Source organism: Pleurodeles waltl, chromosome 2_1 (genome assembly GCF_031143425.1).
Source record: "Pleurodeles waltl isolate 20211129_DDA chromosome 2_1, aPleWal1.hap1.20221129, whole genome shotgun sequence".
NCBI classification, from domain to species: domain Eukaryota; kingdom Metazoa; phylum Chordata; class Amphibia; order Caudata; family Salamandridae; genus Pleurodeles; species Pleurodeles waltl.
The window spans coordinates 680,926,435-680,948,138 of record NC_090438.1 but is presented as its reverse complement, the minus strand read 5'-3'; the positions used below and the strand labels follow the sequence as shown (position 1 = coordinate 680,948,138).

The following is a 21,704-nucleotide window of genomic DNA, read 5'->3' as shown; positions in this document are numbered from 1 at the left end:
ATGCAGACTTCTTCCTGTACCACTGCTTGAAGAAGGTGTCTTCCAGGAACTGGCAGTAGGACTGGGAGTTGAGCTTGACTCCATCCTCAACCCGAAAAGGCCCCACAAGCTCATCTTTGATGATACCAGCCCAAACCAGTACTCCACCTCCACCTTGCTGGCGTCTGAGTCGGACTGGAGCTCTCTGCCCTTTACCAATCCAGCCACGGGCCCATCCATCTGGCCCATCAAGACTCACTCTCATTTCATCAGTCCATAAAACCTTAGAAAAATCAGTCTTGAGATATTTCTTGGCCCAGTCTTGACGTTTCAGCTTGTGTGCCTTGTTCAGTGGTGGTCGTCTTTCAGCCTTTCTTACCTTGGCCATGTCTCTGAGTATTGCACACCTTGTGCTTTTGGGCACTCCAGTGATGTTGCAGCTCTGAAATATGGCCAAACTGGTGGCAAGTGGCATCGTGGCAGCTGCACGCTTGACTTTTCTCAGTTCATGGGCAGTTATTTTGCGCCTTGGTTTTTCCACACGCTTCTTGCGACCCTGTTGACTATTTTGAATGAAACGCTTGATTGTTCGATGATCACGCTTCAGAAGCTTTGCAATTTTAAGAGTGCTGCATCCCTCTGCAAGATATCTCACTATTTTTGACTTTTCTGAGCCTGTCAAGTCCTTCTTTTGACCCATTTTGCCAAAGGAAAGGAAGTTGCCTAATAATTATGCACACCTGATATAGGGTGTTGATGTCATTAGACCACACCCCTTCTCATTACAGAGATGCACATCACCTAATATGCTTAATTGGTAGTAGGCTTTCGAGCCTATACAGCTTGGAGTAAGACAACATGCATAAAGAGGATGATGTGGTCAAAATACTCATTTGCCTAATAATTCTGCACTCCCTGTATAATCCCCTTGTGGAGAGACAGGCAATTGCATACAATACTGTGTTAGTAAAGGTGGCGGAGTATCAGTTGGTGGAGAAGTGGGAAGCAAAGGAGAATGTGGTGGAGAAGGTTGATGTACTGCCTTTGGTTTTTCCCTGTGTTTAAATATTTTTGCAGGTGAAGGCCCAGCTTCCAAACTTTCTTGGAAAAACTGTTTCCTCTTGGTTATAAAAGGAGGAGAGGCAATAATTTCCCCAGTATCCTTTTGGATTTGGATTTTCTGTTTATGGTCCATCACTTCAGTAATGGCATGATGTCTGTCAAATCCTCTGCAGATGGAACATGTTTACTTCCTACTGTTGTGTGCTCCGCAAGCTTGGAAACTGACTGCTTTAACAGGGCCGAAAATGTGGACTCTGAAACAGATGGGAGTGTTTTTTTGGCTCAGAAGAGGAGCTTGGATGCTCCATCTCCAAGGTAGTATACAAACGTTTTGGTTCCAAAGTGGAAGCCTCCACTTTGCAACTAGATCCCGAAACAGGTGTGGCAGTCTGTTCAGTCTAATGCATTTTGGTCTTCTTCAAGGTCGAACCCGAGGGCCAGTCGTCGAGATGTAACCTTGGGTCAGACCATGGCAGGCAAGCAGTGGTGGACCCAAGACCATTTGTGCTGACTTTTTGGAATGTTTGTTGACGGGAAGGGGCTGGCGTACTCACGTACTGCGACACAGAAATAACTTGGCTGTCCTCATCTGAGTCACGGTCGGAATCGGAGTCTGCAATGGAAAATGCAGTCTGCGCCTGTTCCTCACTGAAAATGTTGGGCGATTGTTCGGTCGACTTCAATGCCATCTCTAGCTGACGCGCTCTTCAATCTTTCAGAGTCTTCTTGGAGCGGAAGGATCGGCATGCCTCGCAGGTTTCTTCCTTGTGATCCGGAGAGAGGCAGAGATTGCACACCGAGTGTTGGTGGGTGTAGGGGAACTTTGCATGGCACAGAGGGCAGAATCAAAACAGAGTCCGATCCATGAGCTTGTGATGCAGTAGGCCTGAGAAGGGCACTGGCGCCCGAAAGGGCCTTTAATCGATCACAACGCTACAATCGGATCGGGTGTAATATGGAAAAACTCACTCGAAAACTATACCAACATTTAAAGGAAAAAAAGAGAAGTTCAGATAGTACAAAACGGAGATCCACCAGAGCGAGAGAGGGAACACATCCGAACCCGACAGCAGAAAGAAAACAGTCTAACAAAGGACTCGGTGTCCATGTGCTCTATCACAGAGAGGAGGAGTCACTATCTCACGACTCGAAAAAGCTTCTTCGAAGAAAAACAACTTGTAACACTCCGAGACCAACACTAGATGGCGGACTTATGCAAAGCATGTGTATATGCAGCTACTTATGCCGTCGAACAAACTGTCACTCTTTCCCCTACTCTTTCTCATCTGTCTACATTTAGGTATAAAATTAATTCCATCTATGTTTCCTTAGACTTAAGTGGGTTTCCAGCTCAGGGACCCAGCTGACAGGACGAGACAAACAATCCTGCTGAAGTTACAAATGTGCTATCTGACTTAAAGCTCCCCTGTCCTCACAGCGCCTCTCAACTGCTGTAAGGAGTTAAATATAGCTAACCTAATGATCCTTTCTCTTGCTAGAACACTTCACATAGTGGTTATTACTATAGCACCATCCTTTTTCTCCATCGCAAAGTATTCATACAGTTCAACCTCTTTTCCTCATGAGTGGAAAAATGTGTGAGTAATCACTATCTAAAAAAAAAAAAAAAAAAAAAAAGAAAACTTACCCAGGACCACCTGCCCCAAGTCACTATTCTCTTTGTTACCATTCTCTGCTAAGACAGTAGAAAAATAAGATAACACTGAAATATCTTCATTCATGTCAGTTTATTGTTTGATACTGGACAAACATAACTGTGTCCATTCCACAGAATTAAGGTAGCCATGGTGGATGTTCAGAACAAATGTGTGTGGTGTAGGATCCAGGAGTTGGCTCATCATCCTTGATCTCTCTGTGGCATTTGACAGTGCCTCATGCAACCCCACAGGAGAGACTAAATGGGATGGGGCTCAGGGCATGAGTGTGTATCTGGATCAGTTCATTTAAAATAGAACGGAGCCAGGAGATCATAATGCCACCGTTTGGCTATAGAATCCTCCCAGGGCTCGTATCCAGCCCTATTCTTTTTAATTTGTATGTGTCGCCATGAGCTAAACATCTGTTTTTTCATTCTGTCTTGCATGTGCTGTGATAAGGTCCCCCAGCTCATTCTGAGATTAGATTTACTACTGAGGCAGAACACAGAAACTTCAACACGCTTTGCAGCATTTGCCAAATGGATGAACCAGAATGGTCTTAAATGTAAAATAGTGTTGGGAGGTACTTGCTTGGTTTAGTCATCTATGTGGTGGTCGGACAGGTTAGGTCTATGTCCTACCTCTTCCTAAACAGTCAAAAATGTGTGTGTCTACTTCAAAAAACGAATTCAAACCTCAAAAGTCCAAGGTTTCTGCCACCTGTTTCGTTTATTCGAAAACTTTGAAGAAAATTCTCCCTCTTCTCCGTGAACACTTGCTTCAAAATTCAGACTACTGTGGGCTCTAGCCTTGATTATGATAATGCTACCATTTAAGACTTCCTACTTTAACAATTCTCTCCTGTCAGCTCGTCATGCTGCAGTTAGGCCTGTGCATAAAATTCCTTGCAGGACTTCAATCTCCAGTCATGTAAAAATACTGCTCTAGCTCACTATCCATAAATGCTATATGTCTAAGAGACGTTCTTATGTTCCAAGGCACTCCATAACATGGGCCTTTATGTATCCAGCACCTACTTAACTAGTAAGAGCTATCATGTTCATTGGGCTCTGCCTGAAGTCGCCTTTTGAGTGTTCTTAAGTTCAGAAGTCTCATCAAGACAGGTGTGCCTTCATTTTTTCCAGACGGCCACTCTTTGGAGCCAACTGAAAATTACCTTTGTTCAACAACCAACTAATGTACCTCTTGCAAGAAGAACCTGCAAGATAAACCTATGGAACTTTGACTGAGTTTTAGTTGTACCCATGGGTGCAGTCAGATCATTTCTTCTTTGTACTTGTTTAAATTCACCACCTCAGCTCGATGATCTTGGTCTGCGGGCAGTTACTGACCACCCTAGTCACCCATCACACTTCTTTAAGCCTTCTTACTCGGACCAGATTTGATAGGTAGGGACGTACCTCCTTTGGGTGGTATGTTATTGGGCTGCCTAGCTACCCTGGAGCCCATACAAAGAAGACTTCCCATCCAGCGTGGTATGGAGTGGGAGTGCCGTAGCTGGAATTTGTCCAGAGATGTGAAGAGTCACGATTGGTTCATTTTCTCAGCATGGGTCACAGCCCACAACCCAAAGCAGTCTACAGACATGTTCCAGACTGGCAAAACCTGGTGAAACGTTTTAGGCACATCTGAAGTGGTATGGCTTAGCACCAATGATGAGACATTGAACCTAGATCCAAATAACAGACTACAACTATGCACTTCTTTAGGCAGCATGCAGCTGTGCAGAGATACCTAAAAAAAGGCAGAATTACAGTGGAAGGCCTTTTCCTAGGCAGCGTGCAGCATATTAACAATGAATCTCGTAGCGTTCTGAAGCAGCTTCCTGAACAAGTAAAAGACTGTGGGACTTCTCTTAGGAAGGCCGGACCTGGAACATCAGAGGTGAAAAACTGATGTAAGACACCCAAACCACGTGCTGGTTCCAAATACTTTGTTTCATACGGAAAAGGGTGCTACTTGAAACTGTCTGAAGACTTACCCAGGGGCAGCTGCTGTCGGGGCAAAGTGGCAGGGGGCACAAAACAAAAAAACAACAAAAATAGAAATAAAAAAATAAAAAAATCCTTACCTGACGCCTACTGCATTGCCGTTCTTCTGGCTCCACTCACTGCAGGCACCGCACAGGCTCCCAGCCTGCCCTGCAGCAAATCCTAACGCTGTACTCATGCTGCTACCTGGTTTATTATCATTTTATTTTTCAAGTTTTCCGGCTGCTGCTGTTGGCGGGGGGAGCAACACTCCTCTGCCATAGCAGAGGAGCCGCCGCTGGACTTCCCTACTGGCGATCTTTAGACAATCAGAATTAGTCTGCAGACATTTAAATCATCTCATTAACAAATATAAATAAAAATATCCACCTCAGGTTTGTGTCTTCATCCGACTAAACCATACGAGAAAACTATTTTGACCAGCATTGGATGGTGCAACATTTTCTTCTCATCTCATTATAAATACATTACAACAACATGTAATTCACATGAAAGTGGTTGTATGTGGGAGTAACAAATAAATACCCATCTGACAGATGGGTGCTTTGAACTGTTCGGTAAAGATATGCATGACCATTTATTTCTATTTCGCTTCATTAACCACATACAAAGAGGGGCTGTCAAAGGATGACTTATCCATCTTTTAAAAAGAAAAGAAGGCTTCTTTGGAGAAATGAGGATTGAGAGGGTCCTGTGTCGGAGGCAGGGACTGAATGTTACTCAAATGTTTCCTGTGTCATAGTAGACCGAGGTCTTATCATATTTTAGATATTTGCTCTCTCCACTTTCATCTCAAAAAGGACAAATTCAAGATGCTATATTTTTTTGCTGTAAAAAACAACTGGCCTGGAGTTATTCATTAAGCGTGTGCCTCATTTCTTGACTGTGTGTACAACAAATGCTTTGCACTACCCTCTGATAAGCCTAATTGCCTGACCGCACTACCACAAAAGACAGCATTAGTATCTACTTTAGCCTCTGTTAAGCCTCTGGGGAATCCCTGAAGTCTGTGCACAATATACCTAATTTTGGTATAATATATTCAGAGCCAGTTTCTTACAGTCTCCACATAAATCTGTTGGGGTTGTGGGTGATTCGCTTGACCATAAATGACTTCCTCCCATCTATCAGGGTAGTCTGGTTCCGGTTCTCATGCATAACACCACTCCCCAGGTGAACTGCAACAAACAGGATGGAGTGGGTTCCTGTGCCAGGAGGCACTGCGCCTCTGCCGTTGGCTGAGGTGTAGCAGCATCTCCCTGGTAACCAACTACTTGGCAGGAACACTGAAGTCAAGGGGGACAATCTCAGCCAGTGATGCCTACCAGACTATTATTGACAAACTCAGACATGACGGTGGCATCTTCCAGCAATGGGGAGATACGTGAATCACTTTCCGCCAACTGAGTGTCTAAGCTGTTGTGTGCTGGAGTTACCAAGGGGACAAATTGTCGGCTGTGTTACTGCTTATGCTTTTTTGGCCCAACAGGGTCTTCCTGTGCCCATAGTTAAAGGTTATTAATCGGCCTTGTTAGTTTGTTTACATTTACTAGACCAACCATCATTTAAATCGCTTGTTGTGATGCATTTTTTAATTGGGTTATTTCAAGTTTCCACCCAAATCTTTTGTGATTCTACCATGGGACCTTAATTTGCTTCTCACATAACTGATGTGCACCCCATTTAAGCCAATGCACAGTTATACTCTGTTTCTGGTGACTTTGAAAAGTCTTTCACACAGGGATAACATCAGCTTGTGGTGTGAGTGAGCTACAAGCGCCGCCTGCCCAGCAACAATATACCACCTTGTGCTGTGGACTACATTGGCATTCCTGCCCGAGGTTATGATTCATATCCATGTCAACCCATCATTCTTATGCCATTCTTTATGCTACCTAACCCCTCAAAAGAGGAAGAAAGGCCCCATCATTTGTATCCAAAAGGGGTTTTGGACTCCAACATCGATCGCACCAAGGACCATTGGGTGGACTATCAGCTCTCTGTGGAGTTCAAAGGGGCAAATAAGAGTAGGGCAGTGCAGAAAAGAACCACTTTAAAGTGGACAGTTCTCTGCAATAAAATCTGATATGCACTGGCCAAGAAGCAGCCATCAAGATGGCTTGGGAGCTCATTCCATCAGGGCAAGGTTGCTACCACTGCATTGGCATGCAGACTGGCTGTTAGTTCCCATGTTCATAAAGCATTAGTGCCTTGATAGCCAGGTCAGTTGGGTGAGACATTTTGCCCATTCCACAGACCCAGAACCTTGGGAGGTATACTGCTCTTGTATCTCTTAACAAAATGGTGAGGAATCAGCGGTTATAAGTATTCATCAGAAGAACAGGTTACTTACCTTCAGTAATGCTTTTTCTGGTGAATACTACCTAACTGCAGATTTCTCATCAACTCCCCCCCCACCTCCCTGTTCTGTGGAACAGCCTCTTTTGTTCATCTATAAAAGATCCAAATTTGAAGATCTGCAAACTGCTAAACCTGATCAACCAATGGCTACATACAAGACAGCACGGAGTTCAGAAAGACTCCACCTTCTGACACACTAGGAAATTGCCGGGAAAAAAATCTACACATCCAGTTTGGCACCTTGGGGTATTAATAAGGTGAGGAATTTGCAGTTCAATACACCGTCCATCAAAAACAGTGTTACGAAAGGTAAAAACTTTAAATCTAAGGATTCAAGTTGATCCATCAAATGGAGATAAACTTATCAGCAAATCAGGAAACGATCTTTAACTCAACATACCCTAACAATCTTCTTGGTGGATAGGCATGAAAAGCAACATGCTAGCATTAAACTTAATGCAGTAATTGTCAGCAAAATAGCATTCAGATCTACCAAAGTGAAAGACAGTGAACAGCAAATTAATACTTATTTACACACTCCGTGCCAACGTATCTGTGGAAAATGTCATACCAAAAATTAAAATTACCTTGGTGTCTTCCAAATGTAGTGCACATTCCTCACACTGCACTACAGGCAGGAGCAAAGTAGAAAAATGTTTCCTTCTCAACTATCGAGATGTCTTCAAGTTCAGCCTTTGAAAACCCACCCAAGACCTTTTCATAATGCAAATATCTCAAAATCTACCAAAGAATTTACACCCAAAAACTAAATGTGTCTATTCTAAGAAAAATTATTGATTCATGCCAAGTTTGAAGCAACTGCATTAAGCAGGTTTTGCTGCAGAAGTCCAAAAATTCATGTAACATCTACAATAGAAAATGCTTCTTTCTGAACTACCCAACTTTTAGGATTGTCTCCCATGGATGAAATCAGTATGAACAAGCATTTCCATTGCAATGTTCTTGCATTTGCTCGACTTAAAGCTATTAGAGTTGTAAACTCTTAATCCGACTTTTCTTGCCACATAAATTGAAAATTAAAAGTAAAACAGTTTCACATAAGTGAGCCGAATCACAGCGCCACAAGCATCAGCGTGAAGAGAGACACAAAAGGAAAAAAGTTTGCTTGCAGTCAAACTTATCAGCAAAAGTGAAATTAGCCATGTAACGGGGCGATGGCCAAGGCGGTAACAAAACCTCTCCAAGGAGGAACAAAGGTATATCATATACCAATGTGTAAGGAAAGGCCTCCTTGGCATGGTTACCCCCTAACATTTTGCCTTTGCTGATGCAAAGTTTTGATTGAAAGTGTGCTGGGACCCTGATAACCAGGCCCCAGCACCAGTGTTTTTTCCCTAAATTGTAACTTTGTCTCCACAATTGGCACAACCCTGGCACTCCGGTAAGTCCCTTGTAAATGGTACCCCTGGTACCAAGGGCCCTGATGCCAGGGAAGGTCTCTAAGGACTGCAGCATGTCTTATGCCACCCTGGGGACCCCTCACTCAGCACATGCACACTGCCTCACAGCTTGTGTACGCGGGTGGGGAGAAAAAGACGACATGGCACTCCCCTCAGAGTGCCATGCCAACCTCACACTGCTGTGGCATAGGTAAGTCACCCCTCTAGCAGGCCTTACATCCCTAAGGCAGGGTGCACTATACCACAGGTGAGGGCATATGTGCACGAGCACTATGCCCCTACAGTGTCTAAGCAAAACCTTAGACATTGTAAGTGCAGGGTTGCCTTAAGAGTATATGGTCTGGGAGTTTGTCAAACACAAACTCCACAGTTTCATAAAGGTTACACTGAAATCTGGGAAGTTTGGTATCAAACTTCTCAGCACAATAAATGCACACTGGTGCCAGTGTGTAATTTATTGTAACATACACCCAGAGGGCATCTTAGAGATGCCCCCTGAATACCAATCCGACTTCTAGTGTAGGCTGACCAGTTTCTGCCAGCCTGCCACACACCAGACATGTTGCTGGCCACATGGGGAGAGTGCCTTTGTCACTCTGTGGCCAGGAACAAACCCTGTACTGGATGGAGGTGCTTCTCACCTCCCCCTGCAGGAACTGTAACACCTGGCGGTGAGCCTCAAAGGCTCACCCCTTTTCTTACAGCGCCCCAGGGCATCCCAGCTAGTGGAGATGCCCGCCCCTCCGGCCACTGCCCCCACTTTTGGCGGCAAGGCTGGAGGAGATAATGAGAAAAACAAGGAGGAGTCACCCACCAGTCAGGACAGCCCCTAAGGTGTCCTGAGCTGAGGTGACCCATGCCTTGAGAAATCCTTCATCTTAAGTTTGGAGGATTCCCCCAATAGGATTAGGGATGTGCCCCCCCTCCCCACAGGGAGGAGGCACAAAGAGGGTGTAGCCACCCTCAAGGACAGTAGCCACTGGCTACTGCCCTCCCAGACCTAAACACACCCCTAAATTCAGTATTTAGGGGCACCCCAGAACCTAGGAAACTAGATTCCTGCAACCTGAAGAAACAAGAAGGACTGCTGACCTACAAGCCTGCAGAGACGACGGAAGACGACAACTGCTTTGGCCCCAGCCCTACCGGCCTGTCTCCAACTTCGATAACCTGCAACCAGCGACGCATCCGAGAGGGACCAGGGACCTCTGAAGCCTCAGAGGACTGCCCTGGACTAAAGGACCAAGAAACTCCCGTGAGCAGCGGCCCTGCTCAAAACCAGCTACTTCTTTGCAATAAAGAAGCAACTTCCAAAGACGGCACGTTTCCCACCGGAAGCGTGAGACTTCTCACTCTGCACCAGACGCCCCCGGCTCGAGATTCAGAGAACCAACACCCCAGGGAGGACTCCCCAGTGACTGCGAGCCTGTGAGTAACCAGAGACGACCCCCCCTGAGCCCACACAGCAACACCTGCAGAGAGAATCCAGATGCTCCCCCTGACCGCGACTGCCTGTAACAAGGGACCCAACGCCTGGAACCAGCACTGCACCCGCTGCCCCCAGGACCTGAAGGAACCGAACCTCAGCGCAGGAGTGACCCCCAGGTGACCCTCTGCTTAACCCAGGTGGTGGCTGTCCCGAGAATCCCCCCCAGTGCCTGCCTGCACCGCTAGAGTGACCCCCCGGGTCCCTCCATTGGTTTCTACACAAAACCCGATGCCTGCTTTGCGCACTGCACCCAGCCGCCCCTGTGCCACTGAGGGTGTGTTTTGTGTGCCTACTTGTCCCCCCTCCCCTGCTCTACAAAACCTCCCTGGCCTTCCCCCCCGAGGACGCAGGTACTTACCTGCTGGCAGACTGGAACCAGCGCACCCCTGTTGTCCATAGGCACCTATCTGTTTTGGGCACCTCTTTGACCTCTGCACCTGACCGGCCCTGAGCTGCTGGTGTGGTAACTTTGGGGTTGCCTTGAACCCCCAACGGCGGGCTGCCTATGCCCCAGAACTGAGACTTGTGTTTTACTTACTTCACAAACTAACCTTTACTTACCTCCCCCAGGAACTGTTGATTTTTGCAGTGTCCACTTTGTAAAAATGGCAAAAAGCTATTTTCAAAGACTGTAAATGATATTGCTTTTATTCAAAGTTCCTAAAGTATCTAAGTGAAGTACCTTGCATTTAATGTGTTTACTGCAAATCTTGAACCTGTGGTTCTTAAAATAAACTTTCTATATAAAAACCTATTGGCCTGGAGTAAGTCTGAGTGCGTGTTCCTCATTTATTGCCTGAGTGTGTATAACAAATGCTTAACACTACCCTCTGGTAAGCCTACTGCTCAACCACACTACCACAAAATAGAGCATTAGGATTATCTAATTTTGCCACTATCTTACCTCTAAGGGGAACCCCTTGGACTCTGTGCACACTATTTCTTACTTCGAAATAGTATATACAGAGCCAACTTCCTACACAATGTCAAAGGATTTTTGAAGAGCAAGCCCACGAACGAGTAGTAGTGATGGGCGTGAGGTGGGGTGTGGTTAAAAGCCCAGATACATATCAACACTTCAGAAAAGCAGCACTTGTGCGCTGCTACGCTCAACCTTAAAATGGCATACCTTAATGCCCTTGAAAGTACTGTTTGCCAAATTAAATGCTATTTTTTATGCCACATAAATGCATAATAAGACAGCATACATTTTTCATAACCTGACACTAATGTCGGCTGACCGATTTTATTTTAACACAAAATATATATGGTGTTTTTTCAACCTTTTTGGGTTGTTCTCTGGTTCCCCTATTGGTGGCTTGTGTTCACCCTGTTATTGTGTAATCTCACAATTTCATTTTCCCAAACCGGCCTGTGCACTTCTGTGAGGGACAATATCATAATGGATATTACAGCCAACTCAGATCTAAAATTTGAGACTCTGAAGGTCAATAGCCAATACAACCCTAAGAGGAGATAAAATACTATCACCTTCAGTGATTATCCTACAAGCGTGTTTGCTATACTAGTGACAATGGTTTCCATTTGGACTTTGGAATGAGAAAAGAAACTTGGGATCAAGCTCTTTAGGTTGGCCCCTTGAACGATCTACAGGTAATTTACCAAATTGACACTTTTAATATTTGTAAAGTTTCATGCAGATTTGTGAAACAGAGGAAAAGTGACTGGAAGTAAAAAAAAACCTGCCTTAAAACGGAAAATGATATTGCACAATAACATCCTTAACTCTACAATACATTTGCATACACTTTTGAACAGTTATCTAAAAACATTACTGCTTTGCACCAGGACTTTGCACAAACAATACACACGGATAAAATCAAGAGTATTTTAGTGATGTACACGCCTTTTCGGGCACAACAGCATTAGCAATAATTGTCAGGTTCCTGAATGACTAATTGCGAGGATTAAAATTAATAATGATGATTAGAGTTGTAGCTAAATAAGGGAGAGCAGATTAGAAAGGCAAAACAAACCATTCTGTGAACAGCCATCTTTTCAAAGCAGGGATCTTGCAATCCATATCATGGAGGGCACGTTTTTAACTATGTACATTTAAAGCAAGAACAGCTTGACTTTTCACAGTGTTAATAACCATACCCACATCAAGTGAGGACCGCACTCTTACCCATCTTGAAGGGTCACTTATCAAATTAATAAAAAGTGTAGATAGCTTTGTCTGGCGGACTTCCTGGGATGTTGCACATGAGACAGCCATGAAGCATTCAGCACAAGCTTTCCTGACTCCCCAGACATTATCCGAACAAAGCTGGAAAAACCTTGGGAGCTGTGTAGAAACATGGAGAAATGGGGTGATATCGGCCGTAATCAGAAAACGACATGGTTATTAGTATAGTGCATTTTTGCGTCCTTCTCTCCGGTCATACTCCTAAATACTACAGCAAAAGGCACAAAGCATGTCAAGCCATAAAAAAGCAATTTTTACTGTTATCAATCAACACAAACATGTATAACTTTGTGGCAATGAGTCATGGAAATTATAATATTAATTTCCAATATGGTGCTATGAATTCAAAGTCTATACTAGCACTAAATATTTTTGTGAAGTTGACTTCCCAAATTGAAATTAATCACAGATGAGCGATCACACACTGATTATTCTTGTGCATTTATTTATGCTATTGTGTATTCAGGTGAATCTCTGAACTCCCTTTTCCTATTCTTTTAATTTAATGAAGAGAAGGCCACTCTGTAATCACTTCCCTTTTTGTAAAACTTACTCTTTTGGTCTTTCAACCATTACCTTTAATGTTTAAATTGTAGTTTTCACTTTTTCCCTTTCAGGGGCAAAATTGTTCCGTAACCTCCCTTTCGAAATCCATTTCTACTTTTATTTTAAAGTAAACGTTTCCCTTAATTTATAACTTTCCCTTAGCGCAGACGGCTGGCCCTCTATGCAGTGTGCAAATGTAGGCACACTGCCCAGGGGGTCCAGACAACCACACATTGGTTTACAGGGATAAAAACCAGATCACCTAATTTTCTCATTTTAAAGGTAGCCTGGTCGAGCATTTAGGCCAATCTTGGAGAAGCGAAAAGCATTTGTTGTACTCACAGGATCTAGTCTGCCACTCGCACACTCAAAGGAATAACCCAACATCAATTGATAAAAATACTTGAGATTTTTACATAATCTTTAAGACCAAAATCAAAATTGGTTAAGTACTTTTTGAGATATGAATTTCTGAAGTTTAAGAAAAATTGTCTTTTTGTGCATAATTACACACCATAGGAATCAATGGTGGATGACATTTAAAAATACATATAAAATCACACACTAGGTTTACCAAGTTCTTTTGCAGGTTGGTCGAGTTCACTGATGGGCACACTGTGCCAGCTGGAGAAGTTCGGGTGGCTCCCGGTTCCAGCAGGAACAGCAGGAGAAGGTCTCTGGAACTGGTGAAGGGCCTCTGCGATGGACCACTTGGAAAAGCACTGCACAGGTAAGTTTAAAGGTGAATCTTCGTGGTCCCCTTGGATTGTCTAGGTCAAAGGGGTGTGGGACCCTTAGGGCACAGCTGGTTCTTTGGTGCAGAGCACAGGGCAGCCAGGTGCAGAGCGAATCAGTGAGCCAGGAGCTGTGCGCAAGGATGACCTAACAAGCAGGAGGTAGTCAGTTCAAGGGTTGTTTGCAGGACCACGGGGGCACTCTGGTAGGAAGTCTGGGTTGTTTCTGAAGTCCCTCGACTGGGATTCCTCTTGATCCTTTTTCATTCCTGATGGGCTGTTCTTCTCCATGTCCAAAGTTAGGTGACCAATACCCAGGGAATTGGTACAATTCAGCGCTAGAGGGTGTAGTGCCACAAACTTCGCACACTGGCAGGGTTTGTCCTCGCTGTCGTTGGTGTGAAGCGTGGTCCGGCTGCAGGGTCTGGTTCTGGAGTTAGCGTCCGGTCACTTAAGTGGACCTCACTGGCTTGTTGGTTTCCTTGTGGTTTTAGAGTGGTAACTCCAATTTGGAGGGAGGTCTCTGGCGATTTGCCACACCTGGAGGTCCTCTGGGGTTCTTCAGAGTTTTTTCAGTTGTCCAGCAGCTCCTTAACGGCGATTGTCAGTTCCGGGGTGCAGCAGGCAGGGCTTGGTGCCTTTTCTTTGATGCAGCAGGTCCACAGTTATCGTGCCTTGGATCTTCTTTGGGCTGGTCTTCTTCAGTCCGCCAAATCTGATTTCTTGGTCTAGGAATGCCCACTTAATGCTGTATTTATTGGGCGTTTCAGAGGGAGCCTGGTAGTGACCAACATCTACTTTAGGGAGGCTACACCCACTAAGTGACCACTTTCTGTGGAAGGGGTCACTTCCCTACACCTGATTGGCTATTTTCCTTCCATCCAAGATGGAGGAAATTGAAATGGAGGGTTCACCTCGAATACAACACCTTAGTGGCGGTACAAGCCAGGTAAGGACACTCCTCCTATCCTTTGTTTGAATTTCCCGCCGTTGCTCCCACCAAAAGTGGGGGTTTGCAACGGGGACTGCCATCTGCTGCTAGCAGCAGGCCTGGGAGTAGAGTTTCAAAGGCGGGAGGGTAGCCCTTTGAAGCTTGTCACCAGGGCAGTGCACATTCCTGAAGGAGGGGGTGTTCGCACCTCCAACGAAGAAGGGTTTTGTTCTGCAACCCTGAGAAAAGGATCTCTCACTCCAAGGTGGAAGATTGGTTGTCTGGTGGTGGCAGGCTGGACAGATCCAGTCGGCAATCATGCCAGGGTAGTTGGATTTTGCAGGGGGCACCTCTAAGGTGATCCTGGGTACATTTAGTAATAAATCCTATACTGGTACCAGTTTGGATTTATCATTCGGAGTTGTTTGCTATCAAACAACCCAGGGCTCAGAGTGGCCATTATGTAGCTGTAAAACTCGTATTGACAAGTGTCCAGCACATGTATTAAAATGGCTGCTCTGCTCACTCACTATGTCCCAGGTTTGTCAAGGACACAGTGGGGGCATATTTCTCATGTAGCTATGCCCTCACATAGAGTATAGTACCCCCTGCCTTAGGAATGTAAGGCCTGCCAAAGGGGTGTCCTACCCATAGTGTATGTAGTGTATGGTGGACAGGGCACACGGACAGTGTGCCATGTTGAGTTTGTGTTTTAGGTTTACCCCAGAGTACTTAGCCTGCAGTGGTAGGACTGGGTGCGTCTGGATGCACGGCCCTAGAGGGTGGCACAATCAGTGCTGCTGCCCTCAGGGGTCTTCCTTTAGTACCCCATGCCCTGGATAACTAAGTACCTTTTACCAGGGACTTATAGTGGCAGTTAAAGGTGTCTCCAATTGTGCCAATGCATCACATCCGTTTAGGGAAAGAGCTCTGATCCAGGGAACCTGGTTGGCAGTGACCCTGGGTACTAACAATTTCTAGGCTACGTCATACACCAGAGAAAAAGTGGCAGCCAACCATCTCAAAAAGAGGCCTTTTCTCACACTTAATATGAACTCTCACATCTTTTTACTCATCTGAACCCTTCCAAATCCTCCAAATGGGGTTTCCAGCATTATTTGTGGTTTCTAGATTTAGGGATCCCCAGGTAATTAGACCATAAAAAGGAAATATCAGCTCTAAACAATCTGTTACACTGTTAAACTGAACCACACTAGTGCTATGGATGTGACCTCTTAATTGTGAACTATGGATAACTTCCATTCCTTACACCTTAGTGGGAAAATCTCATTCAGATGATTATGCATTAAATAAGACCGAGTAGCACACATGGTGTAAACCTAATCATGTTTAAAATATTACTATCAATCTTTTGAATTTTGAGGCAGAGTTAATTCATTAGATATCAAAAAGTGACACATAACTCATTTTGTAGGGCAGATCTAATAATCACATACAGTGTAAATGTGACCTGAAACCATGGGTGACGGAATCCAGTTACACCTGAATCCATCATCACAGTTTACAGATATTCAGACACTGCTTTAGATCCCAAGGGACCTCACAAGGCTTCAATTAGCAACTAGATTTTGAGCGTCCTATTTTTTTCATATTTCAGTGGGAAGTATACAACTGTTATGGCGCCTACCAGGAATTCTAAAGGAAAACTTTTTTTTTTTTACTTTATTTATTTATTGCATTTTAGATATACAACAACCAGCACGCAAAGTAAAGACCATGCCCAACCAACAAAAGATCAATGTAGTCTGCAAAAGTTCTATTGAAGTCAACACCCATTTAAGAAACAAAGAAAGTAACAGGATAAGGCTGTCATATCAGAACATGAACATCCGTCGAGGTGCAAGGCATGGATACATGGATAAAAGATGGGAAGCGAGAGACATAGAAAAGAGCAACAGAGCAAGAGGGAGAAGACAAAAGTAGCGTGTTACAGAACAATCCTGAAGAGGGGATCAGGTCATCACAACACCCCCAGAGGAAATTGAGCGCCTCAGAATAAAAACGACTGGGGAGGCACAAGAAGATAATCCGCCTCTTGAGCATGAGCTGCGAGATACACCAGCAATGGGGACCACATATCGCGCGGGCGGGATCCCTCTGGCATCAGCTCCCAATAAGTTACCAATTGTTCCTGACAGTATGCAGCATCCTTCAGCCAGTCAGTCAGTACAGCGGGGCACCCGCCCCCAGCACATCGCCACCCTCTGCTTAGCAAGGAGCAACAATAGTCCTACCAACCTACAAAACGCAGGGGGGACCTCACGCACATAACTGAGAAGCACCACCAAAGGGGTGCACAGCAGCCAGTATTCATGAAGCGCCCCTCAGCACCGCGCCAAATGCAAAAAACCCGCCTCCAAAGCCAAACAGCGTTCGCAGCGAGCATCCGCCCGCAACCCCATTCTTTTCAGTCTGCCAGGCGTGTAGTACACCCACTGTAAAAAATAAAAATGTATGAGGTGAAGTATGTAGTTAGGGGAGAGCTCCCTCATCTGGGTGCAGCAATAACTCCATTGCTCCCCAGAAATAGAAAAAGCCAGCTCTGCCTCACAGCGCACTCGAGCCGTAGACTCAGCGATAGGTGCCGTATTTTGCGAACAGACATATAAACGTGTGATAAGTCAGTGAGCAGAAGTCGCCGTGCAGAGTAGCTCCAGCGCCTGACAGAGTGGAGGCTCCTCAGGGAAGCAGGGGTACTGCTCCCACAATAAAGCCCGTTTTTGATAATAAAAAAAAAAAAAGTCTATGAATCGCGGACTCACCATGCTTGCCTAACGCAGCCTCCGGCGAGACGAACTTCCCCGCCTGGAACCAAGCCAAGTGTAGTCATATCCAACTCCTGAAGTCGCTCAGAAATCTGACCATCCTCCAAAGGGGACAGGCCTGCCACATCCTGCACCAGCATAGACGGCGCAAAGACTTCATGCAACTTAGCCCGCCGCAGCAAGCAAGCAAGCCCAGGCCCTTGCAGAGCATTCCACTATGGCTACGGGGCCGAGGCGGCCTACCAATCACCCCGTCCAATCTCTCCGGCCACACCGAATCAGCCTCAGGAGCCAAATGCGGCAGATAGTAAACAGGATACAGCCAGAAATAAACAAAGTGGGCCTGCGCACAGTAATAGTAAAGTTCCAGGTCAGGAGCCGCCAGACCAACCCGCTCAAATGGCAGCTTCAACGTTTCCCAGAGAATTCTGGGTTGTTTGCAAGCCCATACAAGAGTCACAAGCAGGGATCGAAGCCGTCTCAGAAAACTGGTGGTAAGAACAAGAGGCAGATTAACAAAAAGGTTTAAGAACTTAGGCAGTACCACCATCTTGGCTGTTGCAATCCGCCAGGTCAGAGAAAGCGGCCACGAGCGCCAAACCGCCACTCTTTCCTCCAGCCACGCAACCGTCGCTCCATAATTAGCCATCCAAAGCTCGTCCACCCGACGGCTCAGCCAGACACCCAAATATCGCACCGACCCGTCCACCCAACATACAGTGTAGCCAGAGGGACATCACACCGTAGCACCAGTTAGCAGTTGGGAGCACCATCGACTTGGACCAACTGATCATAATCCCAGAGATCCGACCGAAATGGACCACCTCATCCAGCAGGATGAAGGTGCGGTTGCGGACATAAAGCGCAATATCATCAGCGTAAAGGGAAATCAGAACAGGACGCTGCCGGAACGCCAACCCCCTATGATTGTGATGCTGGCGTAATCGCTCCGCAAGGGGTTCCATAGCTACCGCAAAAAGAAGCAGTGAGAGAGGGCAGCCCTGTCGCGTACCCCAGGCAACCATAAAAGAGTCCGATATCGACCCGTTGACCTCAGCTGAAGAAATCGCAAGCTAAGGCCCATCCTAGCCAACAGAGCGAACTTATACACCCAGGCAAGTGAATCAAATGCCTTTGTGGCATCCAGAAAAAGTGCCACCGCACGATCCTCCGGCCCGAGCATATGAGAGATCGCACAAAAAGGTACGGGGCTTTAGGAGATCTAGCGACCCGGCACAAAACCCGATTGGTCTGGCAATATCAGGAACGGGAGCAGGGGCTGCAGTCGCGTCGCAATGAGTTTCGCCAAGATCTTAGTGTCTATGTTTATGAGCGAGAGCAGCCGGTAAGAATCACATTGGCTATGGTCCTTTCCCAGTTTCAGAATCGTCACTATGAGAGCTTCTCGCAACGAAGGTGGAAGGAAACCGCCCTCAAGGGCTCAGCATAAACCTCAAGAGGTGGCACCAGATCATCAGCATATGCCTTGTAGAAGGCAAGCGTCAGCCCATCCAGACCCGGGCCCTATCCCCAGGGAGGTCACGTATAGCATGGACCACATCATCTACCGTGAAGATATTGCCTGTGTGAATCCTCCAGCCAAAGCAGACTAATCCCCTCAAAGTAACTAATGGCATCTGAGGTGGATATTCCCAGGCGCTCAGCGTACAAATCCGAGTAAAAGTCAGTCATGACATGCTGAACCTCAGCCGTATCTGTATGCAGCGTCCCGCCAGAGTCAACAAGTTCAACAACATAAATCCCAGTTCATGGCCTGCAGAGCATAGCCGCCAATGTCTTCCCAGTCCGCTCACCCTCATCATACCACCGCGCTTTGGCCTCTTTACCCAGATAACAAACCTCACACTGCGCCACCTCCTCATACGAGGACAATGCTTCCCAAAATTCAGCCAGAAGACTCACCAACCAGGCAGAGGCTAATCCCCGTTCCAAATCAGCTAAGCTCCATAATATGCGCTAAAGCTCTCGCTGCAGCTACATGCCGGGGTCTGGCCCTACTCTCCGGGTCTGCGACAGGGTCCAGAACCACATTGAAGTCTCCTCCACACAGCAGAGAACCAGGGCCCAGTGAGCCGATCAAGCGCCAGACCTCACAAAAAAACTCAGGATCATCAACACTGGGGCCATAAAGGGAGACGAAGCATAACAGCCTATCGTACAACGCGCCCTTCAACATGACATAGTGGCCACCTGGATCTAACAGCACCCTTCCAGCGCTCAGCGGCAGGCCCTTCCGGATCAGAATCGCAACACCGCGTGCATACCCCGAATATGTCACCTTATGACACTCCCCAATCCAGCCAGCCCTCACCCTCGCCTTCATACTATCAGACAGATAGGTTTCCAGTAACATGCTAACATCAATCGCATAGCGCTGTTATGACCATCCACCCTTTCCTTCAGGCGGTCCATATGCGCAGAGAAGTGATCCAACTTGCCATCGATAATGGCCAGGCTATGCTTAAGGTCTACAAACATAGCCTTCACACTGCACGACTGCATGTCCTCCTCCTGAGAAAGGACATCCAACGACTTGCTCACCTGAAGACTTTTCTTCTTGCCCTCGAATGTCAGCTTGGGCTGCTTCTGATCAGCCAATCCCCATTCTGAGCGCAGACTTCACCACCAACCAGCAGCCACCCAAAAAAAATTCCTGCTCGAATGCCCACACCAGAAACAAAAAAAAAAGTAAAAATGCGCAGAAGGCATACCCCAGCATCGACAATTCCAAAGAAAGCTGGTTCAGCGCACCAAACAGGGCCCAGTCACCATACCACAAGGACAGCAGTCAGCAAAAGAAAATTGATGCATAGGTGCAGGGCCCCACTGCTCAGAGCCACGAGACCAGTCGTCTCAACCAAGGGCCACCGCAACGTAGAGTAAGCAATTGGGACTCAGGCCAGGGCCAGTGCCCACACCCCGCACCACAACGTCCACCTCTGTCTGAGATCACGGCGGCAGCAGGGAACCCCCACATCCCAATCCAGCCAGCAGGCCCAAATGTGCAGTACGGGGCAGCAAAAAATGTCCTGCTGCCCCGCAAGACAATTAGCCCCGATGCCCGCAGGCCGATCCGCCTGCCGACCGGGCCCGACGACCCTCCCTCCTCTGCCAGGGGCTCCACGTGGCCTCAACTTGCAGCCTCCCCCGGCTTCAAGGAGCAAGGAGCCGATGGGGGCATGCGCCCTACAACCAGCCGCGGGAGCTCCAAGAACCAGGCCGCTCCCGCGAAGCAGGCGCGAGGCGGGCGCTAGGCCCAGTGCTGCATCGGCCCTCCTTAGCACCACCGCCGCCGGTCCCGCAAGGGAATCCGCGGCACTCCAGGTCCGAGCAGGTGCATCCCCGAGCCCCACTTGCAGAGGACCCCCAGCCGACATCCAATGACAGACTCCAGCAGGGGAAATGAAGGCTAAAGTCCCCCGCGCAGCAGAGCCTCACGTAGTGGTGGCCATTTGCTGGAAGGCCAAGCCACGCCCCCCGAAAGGAAGACTTGAAGTAAGAATTAGCGTTCCAGGTCCAGTTCTACCTAAAAGGGGATTTTACTCCAGAGATGGCCCAAGACTTTGAAATGAAAAACTGATTTTAGCACGGATATGGGGCAATTATTATTTGAAAGAAGACTGGTAAAGACTGCTACAATACATTTTATATTTAAGTCCTCCACTTAATGCATACAGGACATATTGAAGGGGATATTGAGAGCAGGAGCTCACAATACTATGACACAGAACAGTCAATATTGGTCAACAAAGCACTAAAATGCAAACAAATGAGCATTAACACAGGAGGTGTCTTGAATCATCTATCCATCATTAACACAAGTACCCAAAAGAGTTGTTTCACTAGGCAATAGCAATTCTTTGATCACAACTGCATTTGCTTTGAGAAAGTGACACTTGCGGGTCAAATTGACTGCTGGCATACCTTTTGTGGACTATTGTATTTTGAGAAGAGACCTGAAAGTGTGATTTTCTGATGAACCCCTCAAATATTCTACAATAGTGTATATGAGTCCAAGTCAAGAAAGAGGTCTACCCCTCTGTGCACAGTTAGGCAAACACAAGACATTTCAGAAACGCTCAAAGAGAATATTACAGCCTAAGGAACAAGTTACTAACCTTTGGAAATACATGGTCTGGTAGAGACTATCCAGCTGCAGATTCCTTACCTTCGAATTATTCCCAGGTGTTAGACTGAATCTGTAAATTTAAGGGCAGCACCCCTGTGTGCCGGTACGTGGCATCATTCTGCTCCACATCTGTGCAGTCCATGCCGGAAGTGACGTACGCAGTACTTATATAGGCGCCACCTCCACACTCTTACAGGATTTGATTTTTGTGACTTTCCACTCCAGAAGTGCCAAATCATGATGACGACTGACCACTTATGATAGTTTCTATGGACCTTTCTATAGGGGAAGCCCTCATTCGTTAATCATGTCGCAGAGAGAGGAGGATGGAGGGTCAGTGAGGAACCTTCGGTGAGGTAGACTCCA

At 46.5% G+C, this 21,704-nt stretch overlaps 1 protein-coding gene across 3 annotated transcripts in view; it reads right to left on the bottom strand.

The window, feature by feature from the left end:
- Positions 1–21,704, bottom strand: part of PPP4R1 (protein phosphatase 4 regulatory subunit 1) — a 689,987-nt gene that overhangs the window by 375,378 nt on the left and 292,905 nt on the right. For all 3 annotated transcript variants that reach the window (XM_069216574.1, XM_069216564.1, XM_069216553.1), the window contains exon 9: positions 12,132–12,290. In XM_069216574.1, coding sequence (XP_069072675.1) covers positions 12,132–12,290 — 159 coding nt within the window. The remainder of the gene's footprint in view (positions 1–12,131; positions 12,291–21,704) is intronic.